Source organism: Prionailurus viverrinus, chromosome C2 (assembly GCF_022837055.1).
Source record: "Prionailurus viverrinus isolate Anna chromosome C2, UM_Priviv_1.0, whole genome shotgun sequence".
NCBI lineage: Eukaryota > Metazoa > Chordata > Mammalia > Carnivora > Felidae > Prionailurus > Prionailurus viverrinus.
In genome coordinates this window covers 91118427-91142341 of record NC_062569.1, presented here as the reverse complement: position 1 = coordinate 91142341, position 23915 = coordinate 91118427, and the positions used below count along the sequence as shown (strand labels likewise).

Here is a 23915-nt window from a genome sequence, read left to right as displayed (position 1 = left end):
GCTCAGCATTCGGACGTATTATAGAATGGGGGAGCAGGAAAGATGACAATTGTTATTTAATTTAATAACCTGGGCTGGGGGGCGCCTGGCTGGCTCAGTCAGTTAAGCGTCAACTCTTGATTTTGGCTCAGGTCATGATCTCCCGGTTTGTGACATGGAGCCCCGCATAGGACTCACCACTGATAGCAGGGAGACTGCTTGGGATTCTCTCTCCCTCTCTGCCCCTCCTGCATGTGCACACATGTGCTCGCTCTCTCTCTCTCTCTTAAAATAAACTTAATTTTTTTTAATTTAATAACCTTGGTCATGTAATCACCTTTTCCACTCCCCACTATTGTCAAAGATTGCCAAGCTCCTGAGGGAGAATCCCAAGAAAGCAAAGCAAGGAGAGTATCAGAGAAACAAGAAGGTGGCAGGACATTATTTCTTCTGTGTGACACACACATGCCAAGACCGCACGCCTTTTCTAACTGTATCTGTCTTAGAGTAGTCAAGATTGGAGTATTGCATGCTGCTTTTGAAGCTCGGCCTCTGCACCTGTTCCCCATCCTCAGTCTTGAGGCACAGCTCTGAGGTGCTCTTGTTCCCCAGCCTCGTCTGTGCCCCAGGGGTACACTTGGGCAGAGGATGTAGAAAGTTCCCCATTTACTTCAGACAGATGAATAGTACACCTGCAAGTAAGAGAAACGTGGTTAAGAACCAGCTAGTATTTTCTATTTTCTTGGACGTTTATTCACACTTTTTTAACAGCTTTACTGAGCTATAACTGCCGTGAAGTTCGTCTCACCCATTTAAAGTGTGCACTATGCATACACACCCATGAAACCATCACCACCATCAAGATAAGGTCTCACCCCCTTTAATATCCCTCCCTCCCTCCACCCCTACTGTCAAAATACCCCATCCCTTGGCAACCATTGTTCTGCCTTCTGCCATTATAAATTAGTTTCCATTTTCCAGAATTGTATATAAATGGAGCAATACAGCATGTACTTTCTTCGTACCTGGCTTCTTTGACTCAGACTGATTATTCTGATATTCATTGGTGTTGCTGCGTCTACCAGTAATTCATTCCTTGTTATCGCTGTTTATATCCATTGTAATGGCTATACTATAATGTGTTTATCCATTCACTAATAATGGATATTTGGGTTGTGTCCAGTTTGGGGCCCTTACAAATAAAACTGCTGTGAACACTTGTGTATAAGTCTTTGTGTGGACACATACATTCTTTTTCTTGGGTAAATAGCTAGGCAGGGAATAACTGGATTGTATAGTAAATGTCTGCTTAACTATGTAAGAAACTGCCAAACTGGGGGCACCTGGGTGGCTCAGTCTGTTAAGCGGTTGACTCTCGATTTCGGCTGAGGTCACGATCTCACAGTTCTTGGGATCGAGGCCCACATCGGGCTCTGCGCTGATGGCATGGAGCCTGCTTGAAATTCTCTCTCCCCCTCTCTTTCTGTCCCTACCTTGCTCGTGCATGCTCTCTCTCTCTCTTTCTCAAAATAAATAAACATTAAAAAGAGAAACTGCCAAGCTGTTTTTCAAGGTGGTTGTTGCATTTTGCATTCTCACCAGCAGTGGAGACTCCCTACACTTGTAAAGTTCCGCTACACTTGGTATGATCAGCCTTTTTAATTTTAGTCATTTTAATAGTGTCTTGTGGTATCTTCTTGTGGCTTTATTTTGCATTTTCCTCACAACTAATGATGTTGATCATTCTTCCACGTAATTATTTGCCACCCATAAATCTCTGGTGAAGGGTCTCTTCAAACTTCTTACCTATTTGTCATTGGGTTGTTTGCTTTCTTGCTACTGAACTTCAGTTCTTTGTATACACTTGATTTGCCAGTACTTTCCCCAAACCTGTGATTTATCTCAGAGTTGATAATCTTGATGGTCTAATTTATTAATATTTTTGGGGTGTTGATTGGGTCAGTTGGTTAAGCGTCCAACTTCCATTCAAGTCATGATCTAATGCCAGTTGGGCTCTGTGCTGACAGCTCAGATCCTGGAGCCTGCTTTGGATTCTGTGTCTCCCTCTTTCTCTCTGCCCCTCCCTTGCTTTCACTCTGTCTCTCTCTTGTCTGTCAAAAATAAACATTAAAAAATTTACATTAATAATTTCCTTTATAGATTGTGCCTCGTATGTCATATCAGATCCCTACCTACCCCAAGCTCATAAAGATTTTCTCCTAGGTTTTCTTTTAAAGGTTTTATCATTTTTATTAAATTTTGTCCAGAGAGTCCCAAATACTATAAGTTCATATTCATCTTTTACTTGGGTACAAGTTTCCTCCTCATCATTGCCAACTCTCTGTAGATTTCAATGTCTCCGCTCTAGCAGGAGTGATTTGTGGATCCTTCTGGAAATAATGCACTTGACAACACACATAAAAACATGTTTGGCAGGCCCTAAGACTCTTACTCTCTGTCTCTCTCTGCTGTTAATATTTCTCATTCTGGTGATAAGTAACATCTATTCTACACCACTGCTCTCTAAAATTTTACTTGACATTTAATAACTGTCAAAATTCAAGGATCTCTGTAACGTTTGATGTTAGTAATAATCACAGTATCTCAATCCCAAATCATTTTTAACTTAGATCTCATCTTCACAGGAAATTTTAAAAGTTAACATTATAATTCGTATATATTTTTTAGTTGCAGGAAAGTAGGATGGTGTGAACAATAAGAGACTTTCAAGCTTAAAAATACATTACATTAGGATAAAATTCTGCGGGGGAAGTGGAATGATACACACCTTCAAAGGGTAAAAGGAACAATGTAAATTTTCCTATTGTTAAAGTAGAGCCCTGCCTGGATTTTTTTTAAATGCTGTGCCTTTTAGATTCTATTAGTTGCATTCAAAAGAACAGTTTTATTTTAAAATGTCAGTATTTACAATATGCTGGTAATTACGTTCTTTGGATCTTTAAGCTTGGATGAAAAGTTCTAGATGTCAACATAAAAATTATGAGCATGTAACTCAATTCTTCAAAATTCTTTCAGAAACAACGTGGTTAAAAATACAAAGTCATAATTATTAGCCACTGCTCTACCTGCCAGCGGCCCACATGGAAGAATTAGCAAGTGCATGCATGGTGCTGAGTGCTGTGCACATCCCTCAGAGCAAGGAGATGAGATGGTCAGGGAACTGTATTTACCTCAGCACAGAAGACTGTTGCTGTATATGGCCCAGGAAGGCGGCCGTGCACGTGTCAAACTCCTCTTTTCTCTGAAAGGGAATTTAAGGGTAAAGATCGGAAGCCAAGCCGATCTTGTACCTTGTGGATGGAGGATCTCCTCCGTGGGACATTTGGGTGGAGGGAGGGGGTAGAAGAGCACCTGGGCCAGGAGAGTGAGTTCCGAGGCACACCACGGATGTCCACCAGCTAGTGTGCTCCTGTGGTTACAAGAGTCACTTACTTTAGCCATCTTAGCAAGGTGGCATGACTGGACTTGTGGGCGGGAGCCTAGAGAGGGGGCAGCCAACCCACTCTTCTTCCAGCCAGCCCAGTCTCTCCATGGAATCCCCGTGTGTCTAGTCCATTCTCATATTGCTACTGGCCAATCTAATCTTCATTCTTCAGCTCAAATCCCACAGAGAGCCAGTCTGATTGGCTTAGGTGATTTCCCTCTGGGCTTTTGGGCAGAGCCCTTCATGCCAGGTCACCTGGTGGCAGATAGAGCCAATACTGGCCATCCTTCCGCAAAGACCAGCTTACTGTTGCTTGCCTGGTGGGAGGAAGACTGGTGTGTGGGTGGGGGTTGTGTGAGAGATTTGGGAATAGTAGACTTGATGGTGCCGTGACTGGTGCATCCATTGGAGTGTCATTCTCTGCGGTCGAGATGGAAGTCCAGTCTCCCCCAAGCTCTTGTACCAAGCCCTTCCCACAAATCAAGTTGAAGTTATGGCCTTTATATCACTATTTAGGGACCATGGTCCCATCCAGACATAAAAATGAAGATCCACAAAGCACAGAAATTTTAAATCCACGAAGATGCCCTAAGCAGCAGGAGGGAAACCATTTCTTGCTTGAATGAAAGTACTAGAGATAAAGGGTCGGGAGGGAACCGCGGAGGAATCCAGAAACATCAGGCCTTTTCCCAACTCTTGAAATAAGGAAAAGGGTGGAAGAAGGGAGAGTCATAGTATCCCAGGCAGCTTTGATGCTATTTTAGAGAACCGGGACCCAGGAAGCCTACAACATCAGACAGACAAGGTTTGATGGCTCAGGAAGAATAGGTGTGATGGGGCCCTCCAGGGAGATTTGACCAGGTGCCCAGGGGACCAGGACCATGTAGGCAAGAAGGAGGCTCCTTGGAGATGAGGGAACACTGAAATCATCTTGACTGTCTTTCCCCCAGAACCAACCCTCCCACTGAAACTGGAGCATTACCTCTAAAAGAAAGAGATAAAACTAGAAAGTGTGATACAATGTTACGGTAAGTTGGACAAGGTATCAAATTTTTAAATGTGTATACTCTTTGAGTAATTCTATTTTTAGGAATTCACTCTGCCTTTATGCTTGTACACATACAATGGTTATCTTTGCAGCATTCTTTATGACAGAAGACTGAAAACACCCTAAAAGTCCATCATTAGGGTTTGGTTAAATAAGTGGTGTGCAATTATTAGGAAAAAAGACCTCCCTGGAGCACGCCCCAGGAAGAGTGGTAAACAGACACACTGGTGCTGAGCGGTGTGCAGGCAGGCTTGTGTGTTGCCTAGAACGCAGACCCAAGCAAATGCTACAATCCACACGGGGTTAAAGTTGAGGCCAAAGTCAGTCATCACCATGTCAGAACAAATTTATGGGATGCAAGAATTAATCTGAAATTTCATCGCAAAGAACAAAATTTTTCTTATTTTGCGGTTAAAATTGCTAATGGCCAGGGGCACCTGTGTAGCTCAGCCAGTTAAGTGTCCTACTTAGGCTCAGGCCATGATCTCATGGTTCTTGAGTTTGAGCCCCACATCCGGCTCTGTGCTGACAGCTCAGAGCCTGGAGCCTGATTTGGATTCTGTGTCTCCCTTCTCTCTGCCGCTCCCCTGCTCGTGCTCTGTCTCTGTCTCTCAAATATAAGTAAAAGTTAAAAAAAAAACCTTTTTTTTAAATTGCTAATGGCCACATTTTAAGTTTCCTGCAGAAGCAGTGAGTGCTCAACATGGTCATGCTCACATCACTGAGAACAGTGGAAAAGCCAGATATTTTTTGAAATATTACATTTTTCCAGACTTTTTTTCTCTTCTCTATTCCCTTTACATTCTTTGTTCTGTCTCTGATTTATCATAGATATTGCACATGATTTGGTAATTTTCTTCTGCTTATGAGATGTTGAAGTAGAAAAGCTTCCATTCTTTTTTTAAAATCTATTTTCATAAAATGAAAATTTCCAAGTCGAATTTATTCTTGAAAGACTCATAACCTAAATGGAATGAAATACCCCAAATTAAACATACTGCTTACAGTTTATTTTGTTTAACGTAATGAATGCTAGAGAGATGTCAACCCAGTTGACAAATATTAGAATTATTATTTAATCAAATCTCTTATTCTGCCCTGTAATATTTTAAATTGCTTAACACTTTAGGTTCACAAAGCCTATAATGTTCTTCCTAAAGTTATCTAGCTAACATTCTCTCACAATATTCTTTTTAACTCTCAGTCTTCTTCCTATTTATTTGCTATTTTAAACTACTTAAGTGGGTGGCTCAGACAGTTAAGTGCCCGACTCTTGATTTCAGCTCAGGTCATGATCTCACGGTTTGTGAGTTCAAGCCCCCATCAGGCTCTGCACTGACAGTTTGGAGCCTTCTTGGGATTTTCTCTCTTCTTCTCCCTCTATCCCTCCTCCACTCTCTCTCTCTCTCTTTTTCTAAATAAACAAACTAACAAAAAATACAAAGTGCTTAAGTGTGTTTGACCATAAAATTAGCAGTTTCACAATCATTAAGTACTGTGACATTTTACTTTCACAATATTAAACATACATATATAGTTCCACTGACAGAATTGTAACACATGAAACAGATTTTCACTTCACGATTTACCTAGACACTTACAGTATCATTTATTAGCAGTAAATCTGAGAGGCATGCCCTTTGCCTACCATGAGAGTCTGTACTGATTTAATACAGTGGTAACATGTGTAACCAACGGTGACTATAGACCAGACACAAACTCAAGGGTACTATAAATGGCGGCGAAGTACGCATTCAGCTATTTAGACTTCCAAAGGCTGAGGCTGAAGACCAATTTTTGGCTGAATATCAAGTAAAGCCAGACTTCGGTGCATTTTATGTGCACACGCATAAATGTACATATTTGCCTGTGTATGGTTGCCTGCCTCTGTCCATCTCAGGGAAGAGGAACTTGGGGTTCAGGAATCAAGCATTGGAGATCCACTTTTCACTGGGTATCTTTCTGTACTATTTTTTGTTTTCTTTTGTTTTTTTTTTTTTTTTTCAATGTTTATTTATTTTGGGACAGAGAGAGACAGAGCATGAACGGGGGAGGGGCAGAGAGAGAGGGAGACACAGAATTGGAAACAGTCTCCAGGCTCTGAGCCATCAGCCCAGAGCCCGACGCGGGGCTCGAACTCACGGACCGCGAGATCGTGACCTGGCTGAAGTCGGACGCTTAACCGACTGCGCCACCCAGGCGCCCCTGTTTTCTTTTGTTTTGATCCCATGCATGTATTCCCTTTAAATACCCACTATGTTCATTAAAAAAATTAATAAAAATACATACTGAAGGAAAGTTGTGAGTTAACCTTCCAGCGAAGAAACCTTGTTGGTCAAGGCTGCAGATGGCCAAGCAGGAATTGGGTGCTATATGGTTATATCTGGGAGCGCTGCATGACCCAAGCTAGTTGGGGCCCCCTCCCCTGGGAAATCAGGGAGTCTACTTGGGGTAGGGGAAGTAGCACCTTGTGTTTGTGAGTACTCAGTGCTGAGAAGAGTGATTAGGAATGTCCTAAGTGGGGGCGGGTAGGTGCTGTGTCCCATCAGCCCCTGGACACTGGGCTAGGGAAAACTATCTCTTTTAGAGTGTTTGGAAGGACCTTGTGGATAGGAATGAATTTTCCAATGACTTCAGAATTCTGCCCTAAGACCCTGAGGCCTGAAGTCCTCCTGCAGTCATGAGCACTGTCAGCACAGCCACTGAATTAGAGCCCCAGCTTCTTAAGCACCAGCTTGCTGGCAGCTTAGGGTGAGGAGAGACGCTTTGCCTGACTCCATGTTGGGCTGGCCTGCAAGGGTTCTCCAGTGAATCACCTGGGGTGGCCTAGTAGTGTAACTGGAGACACAGGATGACCTGAGCAGAGGGCCAGGCTGGGACCCAAGTAGCTGGGCCCTGGGAGGAGGCCCAGGGCCACAGAGACCACTATTTGAAAGACCCTCTTCAGGGACTGTATCAGGCCTTAGGAACTCAAGGGGCTCCAGACTGAGGCAAGTACCTATTGCTTGGTATTAATAGCTGGGTGTCTCTTATCTAACAGAAGCTCTCTTTCAGAGCATTGTCATTGCAGGAAACAACATTCATCTAGTTGGCTCTCCGAGAAAGACATTTTCCCTGGTTCCTGTGTGAGGACAGTGAGTCCAGGGAGTCTGATTTCCCCAGCAGATGACCCAGCCCTGAGTAGCACAGCAGACTCTGAGACAAGTTATAAGGTGGCAGAAGAAGGTCCAGGGCTGGGGCAACACCAGAGCACTTTTGCCAGGAAAGAAAAGACAAAAAGATACCATGTACAAGATTTTTAAAAAAAAACTCTGGGAATCCTAGACTTTGGCAGGGAATCTGGGCTCAACCCTGCCATTACATAGGCCAGAACACTGTAACCCAAAACAGGGATGAGCCTGGCTGAGACCACACAGCTGGTGAGTGGTGAAGCAAGTGGCTCAGAGCCCTTGGCAGTCTGTCCAGCATCGTTCTCCCACACAACCAATGCTCCGAATGGGTACTATGGGAACAGGTGCCTGTCCGAAGCCAGCTGCCAAAGCAAGTTTCGGTCAATGAGCTCTGTCCCCAGATGACACGTACAGAGTAAGACTACATTTTCATTTGGAATATAGAGGCTTGAACTGTGCTGTATGACTCTGGAATCAGGAGGTGGAAGCCAGCGCCCAGAGAAGACCTGACACTTGCCCAGGTACACAGCCTCCTGTCAACAGCACGTCCCTGACTGCGAGGGGGAGATTGTCTCCTTGCACCATCAGTGGGCTCCTAACCTTGGGTGCTCGAGAGTTATGAGTGGACTGCTCAGAGACACAGCTGTGACCCAGAGGGCCCTGTACTCTGGGCATGACCGCCCCCTACTGTGGCCGGTCTCTGCCACCCAAGAGAGGAGCCCTGGGATTTGTTTTTCATCTAAACCTCACTTGCATTATCAGGTACAAGGGGCCTGGCTGTTTTTCTTTCTCCGGGAGAAATGTACCTCTCACCCCACACTCAGTTGTTTTTTCTCACTCTTGGGCATTCTTCCTTCTCTAGGGACCATAGAATATGAGCTCCCACAAGCCAAATCCCAAATCCCAGTCAGGACCCTGTCTTTATTTGTTTAGGGTAACTGCCACCGTGCAAGGTGTGCCGGAGTAAAGTGTGTCCCCCAAACTCTACATCCTTGAGATTTATGGTGGTTGACAGTGAGAAGACTCATTACTTCAGGGTCATTGATGCAAAATCAGTGCAATTTACATTAAAAACAATCTGCAGTTCTGACTGTGTAAAAAATTCAAACGTCTGTGTTTCACAACAGGCATACAATCCGTTAGAGAAATATTTCATTCTTTTTGACAAAAGGATTAATATATTTATACTCAAGAGCTCCTTTGTATATTTTATACACAAAGCAGTAGGGAAAAGATCATCGCCTAAGAGAAAAGGTACAGAACACCTCCCTTAAAAAGTAGAAATGCAAGTGACCAATATGTGTGTGGGGCAAAGGGTCACTCACTACCTATGTTTACATGGAAACTTATACAATTGTACTTTAAAAAACAATTGACGACAAGCACATGGTCTTTCCCTAGGGTGAAATTCTGGGTCAATCACTGACTAGCTATGTATGAGCAAGTTACTTAGATTTAGTAAATTTCCATTTCCTCATCTGTGAATTGGCATGTTAATGGTAATAGCTTTGTCTTAGGATTGCTGTGAGAACTGAACAAGGTATCAATGCACAGCGCTTGTCCAGTGTTTGGAGGGGATAGCACTTATCAGTGCTGCCGATAGGGTCACTAATAAAATGAGAATACACTGCTGGTGGGAGAGTACTCTCATCAGCAAGAGACCCACAGAGAGAAGTTAAGAGCCTTCACTCCTGGGTATTTATCCTAAGGCTATATAGTCAAAGATATGGACAAAAGGTCCATAAAAGTATTTTTTGGGTAAAAAAGTTTTTTGAAACAAAGGAGAGTTGTTTAAATAAATTATGATAAAATTTATGCAATAATGATACATTTATATAATAGAGTAGAATAAATGTATGTGATAGAATATATAACAGAAATATAATTTAGATAACAGAATGTTTTAGGCCAGTATTTTTCAAGCACTATGCAAACTTTTTCAAAGTAAATCTTCGTCAGTGGTGTAAACAAATGAAATATATAAAAATTGAACTTTCTCTTTTTCAAGGGGTAAGAGTGTGGATACACTGCTACCTGTGGAGCTCTGCAAACAAGGCCCTCTCTCCACTCCCTGACCCATTCCTAGAGCAGCCACCGAAAGAGGTCTTGAGGCTCACAGAATTTTTAACAATGTGGGGAAAGAGTGATTTAATGTTACATGTTAAAATCAGAATAAAAACTAGGGTGCCTGGGTGGTTCAGTCGGTTAAGCATCTGACTTCAGCTCAGGTCATGATTTCATGGTTAGTGAATTTGAGCCGCACGTCGGGCTCTGTGCTGGCAGCTCAGAGCCTGGAGCCTGCTTCAGATTCCGTGTCTCCCTCTTTCTCTCTGCCCCTCCCTTGCTTGTGCTTTGTCTCTCAAAAATAAATAAACATTAAAAATAATAATGATAATAATAGTAATAATCAGAATAAGAACCATGTACGTAGTATATCTTTATTTTATAAAATACTCTCAAACTCACACACAGCTATAAAAAAATGCCCGAAAGAGAACATAATAAAATAACAATGGTTAATTCTTGGTTGGATTTTAGGGCATTTGTATTTTCTTTTTATGTTTTTTGGGTTTCCCCCCCAATTTCTTTAATGAACATATACCATAGTTATAGTCAGGGATAAAAATTATTTAAAATGTTTTATTCCTTTCTTTCCTAATATTTACCCAACATTCAGCTGGTACCAAAAGTTAAGGCTTGTCCCTCTGGTGATGTCTCCCCATGATAACAACAAGAAAAAGTATAATATATCTGTATTACAAGTTATGCTTAAGTCCATATAAGTGTTTTATTTATTTATTTATTTATTTTAAGTTTTTTATTTTGAGAGACAGAGAAAGTGCAAGTCAGGGAGGGTCAGAGAGAGAAGGGGAGAGAGAATACCAAGCAGGCTCCACGCTGTCAGCACAGAGCCTGACACAGAACTCAGACCTATGAACGGTAAGATCATGACCTGAGCCAAAGTCAGATGCTTAACTCGTTGAACCACCCAGGTGTCCCCATATACAGTGTTTTAATTAGGATGATTATATAAATATCATGGTTGCACCAAGTGATAAACAATGATTACATTTCCTTTTCTGTATGCTCTTTTGTGGTTTTTTTTTTTGGTGTTAATAATTATCTCCCATTTGGAAGGAGGGGGCTGTGACAAGGATGGGATAGAAGAGAGGGACCTGGAGTGTTTGTGGAATTCTGTCTCTTGACCTGGATGGTCATTACAAAGGTATTTACCCAATATGCAGTAAGCTATACTTTTGTTCTGCGTGGGTTTTCTTTAAAAAAATTTTTTTTAACGTTTTATTTATTTTTGAGACAGGGAGAGACAGAGCATGAACAGGGGAGGGTCAGAGAGAGGGAGACACAGAATCTGAAACAGGCTCCAGGCTCCGAGCTGTCAGCACAGAGCCCGATGTGGGGCTCGAACTCACGGACCGCGAGATCATGACCTGAGCCGAAGTTGGCCGCTTAACTGACTGAGCCACCCAGGCGCCCCTGTGTGGTTTTTCTGTACCTACATTTTAATAAAATTTTTAAAAATAAATCATGCAAAAAAAATGCCTTTTCCCCCTTAGTATCCTTTGAAGCCAATTTTAAGTCTCTCTGTACCCCCCCCAACAGTTTTATAAAATAAATCTTCATATAATTTTTCATACAAACCTTCCAGATAATCTGAATGCTTGTGTTCCCTGGCTCTCTGGGTGCAGGCTGTCCTCCTATATACTAATCTGGATTGTGGTTCTCTGTGCCTGCCGCATGGCTGTCAGCCTGATATCTCTCCTCACCCCCTTCCTGTGTTAGATTTCCTTTTCCTTGGATCCACATTTTCTTTGTTTACTCTTGTTTTACTGAAACAAGAGCACATGTGAAATATATCAAATCTCTGAAAGTCTGAAAATGTCTTTATTCTACTCTCATATGACTCATAGTTTGTCTGGGTATAAAATTCACAACCAAATATTATTTTTATTTCGGAATTTTGAGGATAATTTCCACCGTATTCTAAATTTAAATCTTGTTAGTAAGAGGTTTATACATTCATATTCCTAATGTTTTTTTGTCAGTGGGAATCTTCTCTTCAAGGCTGATGTTTTGAAATGTCATGTTTAGGTGCCTCATGGTGCTAGGTACTGGGAGGACCTTTGATCTGAAGACCTCACCCTTTGGTTCTGGCAAATTTTCCTATATTCTTTCTTTGATAATTTCCTACATTTTTTAAAGAAAAATTTAGAAAATTTCCTAAATTTTTCTAATTTTTTAAAAAAGATTTTATTTTTTAAGTAACCTCGACAACAAATGTGGGGCTCAAACTTATACCCCCAAGATCAAGAGTCCCACACAAAACCGACTGAGCCAGCTAGGCACCATGGTCCTCTAATTTTCTTCTTTTTGTCTCTCATTTTCCATTTATCTTTTTGTTCAATGTTTTGGGAAACTTCCTTTATCTTTAAACCCTTTATTAATTTTTTCTGCTGCCATATTTTAACTTCTAAGTTATCTTGTTCTTATTTCATGAATGCAGTATCTTCACTTATTCTGAAGAATTATGGAGTCTTTAAAATGTTCTGTGCATATAATATCTGTTTTCATTGAGTTCCTCTATTTGTTTACTTGTTTTGGTCTTTCTTTCATGGCGGCACTTTTTTCTCTGATGTCTATGATCTTTATTTGTATATTCCTACTTATGAGTGAGATGCTGAAAACTGACTACAAGTTCTATGTACCAGCTGGCTTATTTTTTTTCAGAACCTATAGACTTTGTTTCTTCAAAGAATCATCTTTCAATCTCCTGCCTGGAGGAGGGAAGGCAGTAGAAGCTTGGCTGCCAGAGTCCTGGAGTTAGCTGGAAAAGGCAACTGCTGAACCCCACTGATAATCATAATCTTTTTTATTCCTCTGGTTGTCCAAACAGACCCTCATCACATACCCACCTCTGTGCCCGGTATCCTCATGTCTAGGGCCTCTCTGGTTCAGTGTCTCAAGGGAACAAAACTTTTTCTTTCTTTTTTTTTTTTTTTAAAGAGAGAGCATGTGAACAGGGGAGAGGGACAGAGGGAGAGAGAGATAGAATCCCAAGCAGGCTTCACATTGTTAGTGTGGAGCCCAAGACCCTGGGCTTGATCCTGAGACACTGGGATCTTGACCTGAGCCAAAATCAAGAGTGAGATGCCCAACTGACTGAGCCACCCTGGTGCCCCACAAGGGTACATACTTATTGCCCTCGGTGGAGACAAAGAAGTGGTGACCTAGCTGTAAGACTAGAGAGTAAAGACAACTTGAAGGCCTAACTGAAGCTTACATAAAGATTTTCAACCAAACTCGCATTTTTAGGCTCCCACCTGGACCCCACCTTCCCTGATATCAGGTTCCTCCAATTTCTGATTGTTTCTGAAACTGCATGGGTGCTTAGGTTTGACCCACACTCACTCTTCTGGATGACTGCTGTTCCTTTGCTTTCTGTATTCATGTATTATGACTTGGGAGTATAAATACATCCTAGTTTTATTGAAAATAGTGACAGCGTTTGTTTTTTGGCCTCTTTGCTTTTGGAGTGATGTTGAGAGAAGGGGAGAAGAAATGTCTCCATGCCACCATTTAAATCCCCAAGTCTCTGCCTTGGTTTTTACCATAACTGTGATTATGGTTTTGGTTTCCTGTATCCTCCAAATTTTCTGCGATGCACATGTATTACTTTAATAACACACACACACACACACACATACACAAAAGTTATCTGAAATCAAGAAAGCCCAAGAAGGCCTAGAGCACCCAACCCTGTATTTCCTCCCCTCTTTTGCTGAGCCAGCTGGACCTAAGAAGTCCCCTTGTCTTTCACACTTCAACTTCCTGACACCATGCAGCCATCCATGTGGCCTCAAGTACCTGCCAGAGAGCACCACAGCCTCTCAGGAGTACATTCTTGGCTTCCTCATCTGTGGACCAGGGCTGGCTATGGAGCAGCCTTTGCCAATCATTCAAGCTAATTTGCATACAGTGTGGGTCCCTTAATGCATTCTGAATGGTCATGCCTCCAGAGCCACAACAGTTTGTATAAAAAGAGAATTCAGTGTGTGTGTGTGGTGCTTTGCCACAGCATCTGCAGCTTTTTGTTCCCACTGATGCCATTCCAGTCAATACGGGGTGAGCGTTAGCTGGGTGTTTCTCCATTACCACTTCCTACAGACCTGTCCAGTCCCTCCACTTGGACATATGAGTGGCACTTGTGAAGCAGGCACCCTGGGCCGTTGAACACGATCTCACTGCCTGAACCAGGGCCAAGAGAATCAGAGACCCCAAGATCTACCACACCCCACAGGCTCCCACAGGCTCTGGACTCATGATGTTAACAGGAACCCAATAAGAAAATTCCAAAGCAGAAGGACTACTATGTCCCCTGAGCTCTCTCTCTGACTGGGCTCCACCCAGGTCTGAGGACACTGCTACTTCATCTGTCCCAGTAAGCACAAGGGATTCTAAGACCCAGGGCCCAGGAAGGCTCTTTTCCTCCTCCTTACCACTAGGATCACAGGGTTTACAGCCTGGCCTACAAGAACTCCCTGGGAGCCCAAAGAGAACTGACCCAGTCAATTAAGTTGGGAAATTGCTCTCTGAATTTGACATGTCCATCAACTCATCTCTCTCTCCCTCTCTGGCTTGGTGGACTGAGGCTTCAAGGTTTTTCCTTAATCCATCATAAACCATACTGGGCTTCTCCCACTTCAGAGGCATATTCATTTCTCAGTCATTTTCAGCTTTATTAAACTAAGCCTTATAAATACCTCATAAAACAGCCCTCATTACTACTCTCCTGCTGGGCTCATGCATTTCCACCCTGGAGCGGTTGCCTAGAAGAGCTGCTAAGGGAATGGGCAGAAAAATCTCCTATTGTGTTGCCTTTGGTGTACCTTGTGTCCCTACTTAGGGTTTTGTTTGTCCCTAATTTATTTTCCAAAAAGTATGTACATATACTCACAAGTGGAAAGATCCCCTCTATGAAAGTCAGGCTCTATGTGGGTCATTTTCTCCACCCCGAGAAGACCATCTATTAGTCCAGTGCCTTGCTCTGATTGCTCTAACCCACACCAAGAGGAGCCCACACACATATGCACAAAGACAGAATTACATTTGGAGACTGGATATCATCTTTAATAATGCCACAGCCCAACATCCTTTTTGTTACTGTAGCATGTTGTGAGTGTGTGTGTGTGTGTATGTGTGTGTGTGTGTGTGTGTGTTCCTGAACAGATGAAGGGCCAGCAGAGACTCCCAAGCAGGTCTCAGCCAACAGCTCTACTAAGCAGCTAGAAGACAGTCTCCATAGTGGCACGGAGGCTGGACTCCTGCTTCCCTTTCTCTTGGGCCACCTGTTGTGCATTCTGATGGTAAAGCTGAGGCCTGTGCCAGCCCAGATTAAAGGGCTTCTTAGCAAAGTTCAATCTTCAGTCCCCAGCCCTCACTGCCTCTGACCAGAGGGATGTCCCTGGGGAAAGTACAGACTGCTAGGCAAAAGTGGACAACCTGGGCCAGCCTTGGTCCCCAGGTCACACTGGGGCAGCACCACAGTGGCCCAGCCCTGGGTGGAGAATCCAGAGCTTCTGGGGGCCATTTGATTAGTTCCTCTCAGAGATAATCAGGATGTAGCCTACGCCCTTCCTGAGGCCAGCCAGAGAGGGACAGCCTTGGCCTGTGATGGCCACATGAGCGTCATTTCCAACCCAAACCTAAGAGCCTGCTGTTCGGCCATCTCCACTCTCCAGTTCCTCGCACACCCAGTAGGTCCACAGCCCAGACAAGGCAGGGGATATCAGCACGGTAGTGAATTGCAAGGAGGCCATGAGAGACCTGGGCTGTGCTGGAACTGCAGCCACGTGCCAGCCTGAAGCCAGCCCTCTCCCCCATGGTCACCGCCAGCCAGAGCTCTTTGAAGTCGGATGGGACCCCCACAGGCAAGGCAGCAAGTTCTTGGCCTGGTGCAGAAGGAGAAAACCAAACTGGCTCCACCGTCCCATTTCCACCTGCTCTGTGCCTTAAAAAGGCAAGGAGCCCAAGTCCCCAGGACAGTGTTATCAGCTGTTGGGGAAGCACTGTTGTCCAGGTGAGGCCTCAGGCCGGAAGCTGTGTTTGTTCATCGGGCTGGGATAGTAGGTGGTTGTGTACACATTGGTCTGCTGCAGTGGGTAGAAATTGGCTCTGTCATCAGGGATCAGGTTATTCTTGTTCAGGGTCTGTGGAAGAAGGTAGGAACCAGAAAGAAAGGGGTGAGGGAGGGACGGGGAAAGGCGACAGGCCAGGGCAAGGAGATCAGGGACCAGCCAGTGAAAAAACATTCTGGCTGCTGACGCAGCTCACGATACCCTGTGCCCTCCCGAGTGCCCAGCCCAGTCATGCCCAGCTCAGGGCCAGAACCACTGCCCCCTTTACCCTGCACTCTGCTTCTACAGGTAGGCTCCCACCTTGAACTCCATGGGCGTGTACTTCTCGTTCTTGGGGGTGCCCCCACCCTTGTAGTGCAGGTGGTTGGGGGTGGCAGGATGGACGAGTGTGGATTCCTGGGACTGGCGCTGGCAGTGCTGGCAGGACAGGTACACCGCCAAGGTCAGCAGCCCAGAGCCCAGGAAGCAGGAGACACCTGTGGCTACCAGGTGGATAAGACTGAACCCTGGGAGAGGCAGAGGCAAGTGGTAAGGAAAGGGCCACTGCGAAGAGAAAAGACTCCTGACTGCCTCCCAGCAGGAAACTCTGAGATCTAAAGAAAGGGCTTTGAGGCCAGAGCCCACGAAAACAGGAAGGCGGGGCAGCCTGCTGCCAGGGGCCTCTCTTACGGGACACCCCTGGTTTAGGTCAGAGGAGGCAACCACAGGGTGTGGAGTTGGGTGACTCTTCTTGAATACAGACTTGGTGACCGTCTGCTAGTTGGGGGGCATGGATGGAACCTCCCAGCCCCTGCCCCCACGCATGGTCTAAAGCAGCCAGGACCTCCACAAGGTTTGTCTCTCTGGAGCAAGAAGTTGAGAAACTCCAGATTTCAGGGTAGGGCTGATCTCCTCCTTGGGGAGGAGAGGTAGAAAGCATCACGAGGTGGGGCAGGTTCCTTTTACCTCCACAGCTGGTGGCCTCCTCCATGCTGGAGGCAGGCAGGATCACTGCAGGAAGACAAACAGAGAGGGTGTTGGGGCAGGGAGGAAAGAAGGGTCCCTCTTGGTCTAGGTATATCTTTAGGAAGACCCGTGGGTCAGCGCTGAGCTGTGGGACGGTGCCTGGGGCCTTCATTCCACCCTGTCCCCACCCTCTGAGAATGGGGGGGTCAGCCCATTCTCTAGGTGAGAAGGGGCAAAAGCTCAAAGTGTGTGCCCCTCCCACTCTGGTGTTTCATCCTGGACCCACCACGATTCTTCAGAAGGAGAAGGAAGTTGGGGACACGGGGTAGGAAGGGTGGGTGTGAAGGTGCTGGCTTGAGGACCTACCAGGAATCTCGCTGTAGGGGCAGGGGCGGCTCTGGCTGCTGTTTCCAGCACAGGTGCTGGGCCCTGGGACCAGCTCCTCACAGTGCCGGCTGCGGCTTTGGACTCCGTCCTCAGTGCATGCACTCCACTCAGACCACGGTGACCAGCCTTCTGTGGGTTGTGGGCTGGGATGAAGTTAACCGCTCTGGGACCCCCTGGTGGGGATCCGAGGGATCCATGGTGCTCCCCAGCCCTGGCCGGATGTTCTCAATACCTGGGCAAGCCTGTGTAGCACACAGCGCCTCCTCTGTGTGCAGACCAAGACAGATGTCCTCGCCCGGGGAGGGCGCGGGGCTGGTGCAGGAACGTGTTCGTTGATAGTGGCCTCCACCACAAGACGCTGAGCATGGGGACCATGAAGTCCAGCAGGACCAAGCACCCCGCACTGCAAGTGGACAGGGTGTGTGATGGGGGCTGCAGGTGAAGGCACAGCCCAAGACAGTCTTCTACCTTATGGCACGCTAGGCCACCCTGCCCTGGGCCACCCTGGCCCCATCATTTGCACCACCCCACAGCCTACTGTTAAGGATTGCCCCTATCCCCTCAGGGGTGCAGTGGGGAAATGAGGCTGCAAAGGAGACATCAAAAACCAACTCCACCTCAAATCAAGCTCCTTAGCTAGCTAACCTATTAGGGACAGAGAAGAGAGTGACACGGAGGGTAAGAAAAGGCCCTGCTCTGTGGGACAAGCCACTGTATCCAAGTTCAGGGCACAAACTTGCTCTAGGGCCCAGTGGACAGAGCTGCCAAAAACAACAACAAAACAAAACAAAAAACAAAAAACGAGGAAGACAAGGTCCTCTGGGCATGGGGTGTAGCCTAGGGGGTCTCCTAGATGGGGATTCCTAAGCGGAAGGTCACCTGGACAAGCCTGGGGATTGCAGTCCTGGTACTCGGCAGCGTCGCCCACGCATGGCAGGCCTCCGTTGCGGGGCTCCGGGTTCGTGCACGTTCTCTTGCGGACACGGAAGCCCAGCTCGCAGTCCCGGGAGCAGGACGACCAGGGGCCCCACGCGGCCCAGCCCCCGCTCACAGAGTGCTGGGAAGTGGCCCCGCTGCGCAGGAGATCCTCCACCAGGGCTGGGTGGGGCACGGGTGGGGAGACTGGCCTCAGCGACAGGACACCCAGCGGCCCCCACTCCCTCCCCACACACAGCCCTTCTGGCTCCTTCCAAACCCCGCGATTCACCGCCCGGAGCTCCACCCGACCCCGGCCTGCCCCAGCCCCGCGCCAGCACTCTGAGCCTGGGAGGGAAGGGGCCGCGCGGCTCTGTACCATCGGTGTCGCAGGCGCCCGAGCCATCCGCGGGGCAGGTTCTGGTCTCCGTCCTCCTCCGGCCAAACTGCAGGCCGTGGGGGTCGGGCAGGGGCGCGCGGCACGTGAAGCGGAAGCGTTGCTCCTGCCGCGCCCCGCCCTGAGTCACGTTCACGGGCAGCCAAGGTGTCCAAGGGGTGTTGCGCCGCACTTCCGGGCAGCCCTCTGGGTTGCACGTCTTGAACTCCTTCGGGATGGGAGCACGTGCTGTCTCGTGACCTACAGCCCCAGGCCTGCCCTGCGCCCCCTCCCGCTCTCCCCTTGGTGCAGGCCCTCCTGCCCGCGCCCCCTCTTCAGGCCCTCACCACGCCGCAGCCTGGGCAGGAGTTGCCGTTCTCACAGGACCGCCGCCGTGATTGCACGCCGCCCCCACAGTTGCTGCTGCACTTGCTCCAGGAACCCCACGACGCCCAGAAGATGGGCACCGGGCAAGGCGTGTTTTCGTTACAGAACCTGAGGGGAAGGGTGTGTGTTGGGGGCAGGGGAGAGCAGGCAGCCCCTTCCCTAACAAGAGGTCACTGGGAGTGCAAGCCCGGGAAGGTCAAGAATCCACCGGAACACTCGGAGAATCCAGGCCACTTTCTAGGAGGCCGGGGAGGTCTGGGATCTCAGGGCTAGCTAGCGTCTGAGGAACCTCTGGCCACACCCTCGCTCACCGCTCCTCCCGGCTCTTGCCCACGCAGATTCGGCCCCCGTGGCGGGGAGCAGGGTTGCTGCAACTTCGCTGGCGGACCTGGAATCCGATCCCACAGGACGTGCTGCACAGGGCCCACGAGGACCACGGCGTCCACGCCCCATTCCTGGTGGGGTCAGAGGGGACAGGGACAGATGACGCTCTGAGTCCTGGCTACCCAGATGTAGTCTGTCCCTGGGCGGGTGGGTTTTATGTTGTCTGGAAGTTGTCAGACAGTGACCCAGAAAATATCAGCTCCTAACCAGGCCGTCTCAGGCAGACTTATTTATGTGATCATTTGTTCCTTCATTCCCCAAACATGTGTTGAGAACCTTCTTCCATATATCAGGAGGTGCTCGGGGCTAAGGGCATAGAGATAGGGCATAGGGCATGGAGATACTCACACAGCAAAAGGACACATTCTCTAGAGAAGGCCCCAGTTGCCTTTACAATACGCAACATTTGTTTCAGCCTTCTTGGTTGTCCAAACCTTGCACTCAAACCCATGCTCTCTCCCCTGTTCTACATCAACACGCGCTTTGCTCCAACCTCAGACACTATTCACTGTTGTCTACTTTGATTCCAGTTTTCAAGTTCTGGCTGTACTGCTTACTGGCTGTATAAGCCTGGACAAGTTACTGAAAATTTCTGTGCCTTGCAATAATATTCTTATCATTAAAGTAAGGATAATGATTGTATTCCTACCCCCATGAGGTTGTTTTGACAGTCCAATCAATAAACATATATAGAATTGAGTTATTTTAAGAGAGTCCAAGGTTGCACCTAGAGTGGCATTTCCGGATTGGCACCCGGTCTGCCTACTTTACTAACATCCCCTGCTGTCCCTTGTGTTTGGAACAGCAAGGCTTACTGAGGCTGTCGTCTGTGACTCCTGTGCCTGTACAGCCTTCCTCTTTGTATCAAGAGCCCCCACGAGGCAGACACTTCTCTCCCACTAGAGTCGAAACTCCCCCAAGGCTCATGCTTTAGCTACCTTTCCAGTCCCCTGCACAGCTCTGAAGTGGTTTCTGTCTCTTTGTGGGAACACCTGCCTGAAGATGCCCCATTTCCTCTATTCCACCCTCCTCCAGTCCAAGGCAGGCAGCCACCACCCAAGTCCTGTATCCTCATATACCTGGAACAGTTGGCAATGTGGATGGCTGGCCCCAGGCAGTCTCGGCCCCCACAGCGGGGTCGGGGGGAGTCACAGGCTCGGGCCCGACAAAGGCAAGAGCCCGAATTGTCCCCATCTAAGTGCTCACATGGTTGCCATGGTGACCACTGGCCGAAGCCCCCATCCCGAGTCACATTCCGCACCTGCAAATACATAGCAAACAGGTCACACAAGTCAGGGATAGGGAAGGCACCAGGTCCCAGGGGATATGGGGATTCTGATGGACAGTCACAGCCTGAATCAGGGGGAGAGGTCCCAGGTGGGGAGCATGAAAGGGTTCTCACAGGACACGTGGTTATGTTCTGCGTCCAGAGGCTCATGTTGGAGCTGTCCTCAAGCGTGCTGCAACGTTGCTGCTTCCCGTCCCAGCCGCAGTATGGGTCCCGTGCCCCCAGGCATGCCCTGCCAGACAGAGGTCCTGAGACTCAAGCCAGCTGCCTCTCAGTCTCACCTGCATCCCATTAACACACCTAGGTACTCTCCTCTGGGTGCCCTTATCCATCCAGTCGCCCTTCACAGCAATAACTAAGCTCATTGAACACTTACTGTGTGCCGGGAATCCTTTAAAACACTTTACAAGCATGAATTAATTTAATACAGCAACCCAATGAGGAAGGTACTGTTATTATCCCCACGATATATGCAGGAAACCCAAAGAGCTGGACAAGGATTAAAACCCATGCCTTCCAGAGCCCACACACTTAACCTCGCCTTCCCCAAGCCTGGGTGCCCCATTTTCTTCATCTAGGTCCACTGGAGAAGATGCGGTAAACAGAAATCCAAAGTAGTGTCTGTCACACACTATAATAGAGTCCTAAAACATTAATGATGGAAAGCATCTTGGAGATGGTCTGGCCCAGTGGTTCTCAACCCTGGCTGCACATTAGAATCACTAAAGAAGCTTTCAAAAAATATTGATACCCCCCCCACCCCAACAAAAACCTCTGGGGATAGGGAGGTTTTTAAAAGTTCCCAGGTGATTCTAATGGGAGCCAAGTTGAGAGTTACCGGGATCCACAGTACAACCTTTTTTGTTGTACAAAGGAAGAAACAGAGAGAAGGAAGAGGAGTTTCCCCGAGATCACATAAATTGCAAACGGCAGAGCTGAAGCTAGAACCTAGACTTCCTGACCACACTTTTCCCACCACGCTCCTCCTTCCCAGCTGGAGGCTGTGTCTGACTTCACACACTGAGCGCACATAGGCCCATGCCTTAAAACACAGGCACAGGGTCAGGGAACACCTAGGCATAGTTCAAGGTCGCCTGGGGCATCCACATGCTTGTGCTGCTCAGGGGCAGGAACCAGAGGCCAGTGTGTTAGCATCATGAGAATGAGCTCAGGCTGCCGGGAGAGGGGTCACACATCCCAGGTCCCCCTTCCTGGTCCCTCAGGGTTGGCCTATCTGCAATGACCCAGAAAAGGTAATTGATCACACACCAATGAATGCACCAAGTGCCTCTACTTCTCATATTCTAGGCCTCCTCTCTTCCCTTTCTCTTTCAGACTTACTCATTGTATCCTTTACAGTTTTTTTTTTTTTTTAACAACAACAACAACAACAAATTAAATCTCAGGGTGCCTGGCTGGCTCAGTCAGGAAAGCAACACTTGATCTCAGGGTGATGAGTTTGAGCCCCCGTGTTGGGCGTAGAGATAACTAAAAACAAACAAACAACAAACAAATATGTAAAAATAATCAAATATCTACTAGTAATCCTTCAAGGAGGAAAAAAAAGAGTATGGAAAACATTTTAAGGTTATTTATTTATTTTGAGAGAAACAGAGAGAGCACAAGTCAGGGAGGGGCAGAGAGAGAGGCAGACAGAGATCCCAAGCAGGCTCTATGCTGTCAGCACAGAGCCCGATGCAGGGCTCAACCCACAAAACCGTGAAATCATGACCTGAGCCAAGATCAAGAGTCAGACGCTTAACAGACTGAGCCACCCAGGCACCCCGAGTGTGGAAATTATAGAATCAGGATTTGCTGTTCATTGCTAAGCAAAGAGAGCATCAGACTCTGGCACCTAAAGGAAGTTCCCTCCAATACCCAGAGAGCCCACTGCTGACCCCAGGGGATACCCTGGATCCTTTCTGCCTCCTTTCCCCGGCTTCCACCCTTTTTCCTAGGCCTGGCTGCTCCACTGCAGTGGGCCTGCAAGAGCGGGTCTAGAGAGAGCACTGGGACTGGGGGCAGAAATTGGAAGTTAGGAAGCAGAAAAGCTTTCAGGTAAAGGAGGTTCTGGACGGCAAGGAGGGTGGGGGAGTCCACACCATGACGTGACACTACAGAGTGATTTCTGATTGGCCAAAGGGGCCAAGGGTTAAAGGAACATGAAAGAGTCAAGGGGTTGCTCTTTTCGGTGTTTTCAGGATAGAATCTCTCTTTTCACTTGAAGCTTCAGGGAAAGTCTCCTGTCAGGTGAGTTCTTTATTTTCAGTGGTTCAACAGACTGCGTCAGGTTCCAGGGACAAAAGAGCTTATATGAGAGACCTTACGAAGAAGAAGAGGGTTGAGGCTTCCCCTTGTTGCCAGAGAAGGTTGAAGAAGACAATGATGCCCCTTGCTCAGACAACCCCTGGCCTCATGTAAGGGAGGTGATGCCTGGGGCTTCAATGGGCGAGGGCCTTGATGGACCCCAGTAAGCACACTCTGGCCTACCCAGAAATCCAAAACGTTCATCTGTTACTCAAGAATCTGTTTCCATTTTATTCACTCAAGAACAATTTGTGTAAATTGTACAATATAAGTGTGTTCATATTTTCATTGGGGATCCAAAGGTTTGATTTGGGGGTGTTTCACCAGCAGAATGAATCAAACTAGACATCATGGGACTAAATGCAGTACATATGCAAAGTAGTCCCAGCAGCATGTGGTTTTGAGATTCTGCTCCTCTGGCTGACATTTGAACCAAATTTGCTGCTAGCAGATTCAACCAATCAGAACTCAATAAAACCCACTCCTGAGGGTATTTCCCTCAGCTCTCAGAAGGCAGTATCAAACTCTAGAAGCAGCTGATGTGGCACTTTGTAAGCTATATAAATTAAATGGAAAAAAAGCCATGACTAGTGATTAATAATAATAATAAATAAGATTCTATTCATCAAAAACAAATGCCTGCCAGTAGAGAATATGGATAAAAGCAGAAAATCTGAATCAGTTTATACAAGATAAAAGCAGTAGATACTGGAAGATTGCAATTTGCCTCTTGCTACTTCTTTCATCTAGGGTCTAACCAGTTCTAGAACAATTGTTTCCAGTTTTGACTGCAAATTAGAATCTCCTGGCGATCTTTTTAAAAAGCTTCAGCAAACAAAATAAAAAACCCACCTATATCTGGGCCTTCTGGATCAGAGGAGGCCCAGGCACTGGAATCTTTTAAACACTCCCCAGGTGATTCTACAGTATAGCATGGTTGATCATTGCTTTTTTAAGGCTACATTGGTCAGGGTTCTTAAGCTAAGAGATGAAATGTCTTGTCTTTCCAATCCATGACAGAATAAGAAAAGAATAAGGATGGAAGAAAAACACAGATTGGATGCTGGCCCTAACCCCCTACCTCCCACCCCTGCCCTGCTTAGGCTCCCTCGCCCTCTCAGCCTGTTCTCA

The 23915-nt window shown here is 46.8% G+C and overlaps 1 protein-coding gene across 1 annotated transcript in view; it reads right to left on the bottom strand.

The window, feature by feature from the left end:
• Positions 1–12100: 12100 nt before the first annotated feature.
• The window catches only part of SEMA5B (semaphorin 5B), a 120569-nt gene continuing 108754 nt past the window's right edge, over positions 12101–23915 (bottom strand). Inside the window, exons 12-22 of the mRNA XM_047876281.1 lie at positions 20592–20709; positions 20269–20450; positions 19117–19260; positions 18766–18913; positions 18422–18647; positions 18007–18225; positions 17360–17530; positions 17107–17256; positions 16741–16785; positions 16096–16301; positions 12101–15867 (exon numbers count right to left, since the gene is read on the bottom strand). Coding sequence (XP_047732237.1) covers positions 15709–15867; positions 16096–16301; positions 16741–16785; positions 17107–17256; positions 17360–17530; positions 18007–18225; positions 18422–18647; positions 18766–18913; positions 19117–19260; positions 20269–20450; positions 20592–20709 — 1768 coding nt within the window. The 3' untranslated portion in view covers positions 12101–15708. The remainder of the gene's footprint in view (positions 15868–16095; positions 16302–16740; positions 16786–17106; positions 17257–17359; positions 17531–18006; positions 18226–18421; positions 18648–18765; positions 18914–19116; positions 19261–20268; positions 20451–20591; positions 20710–23915) is intronic.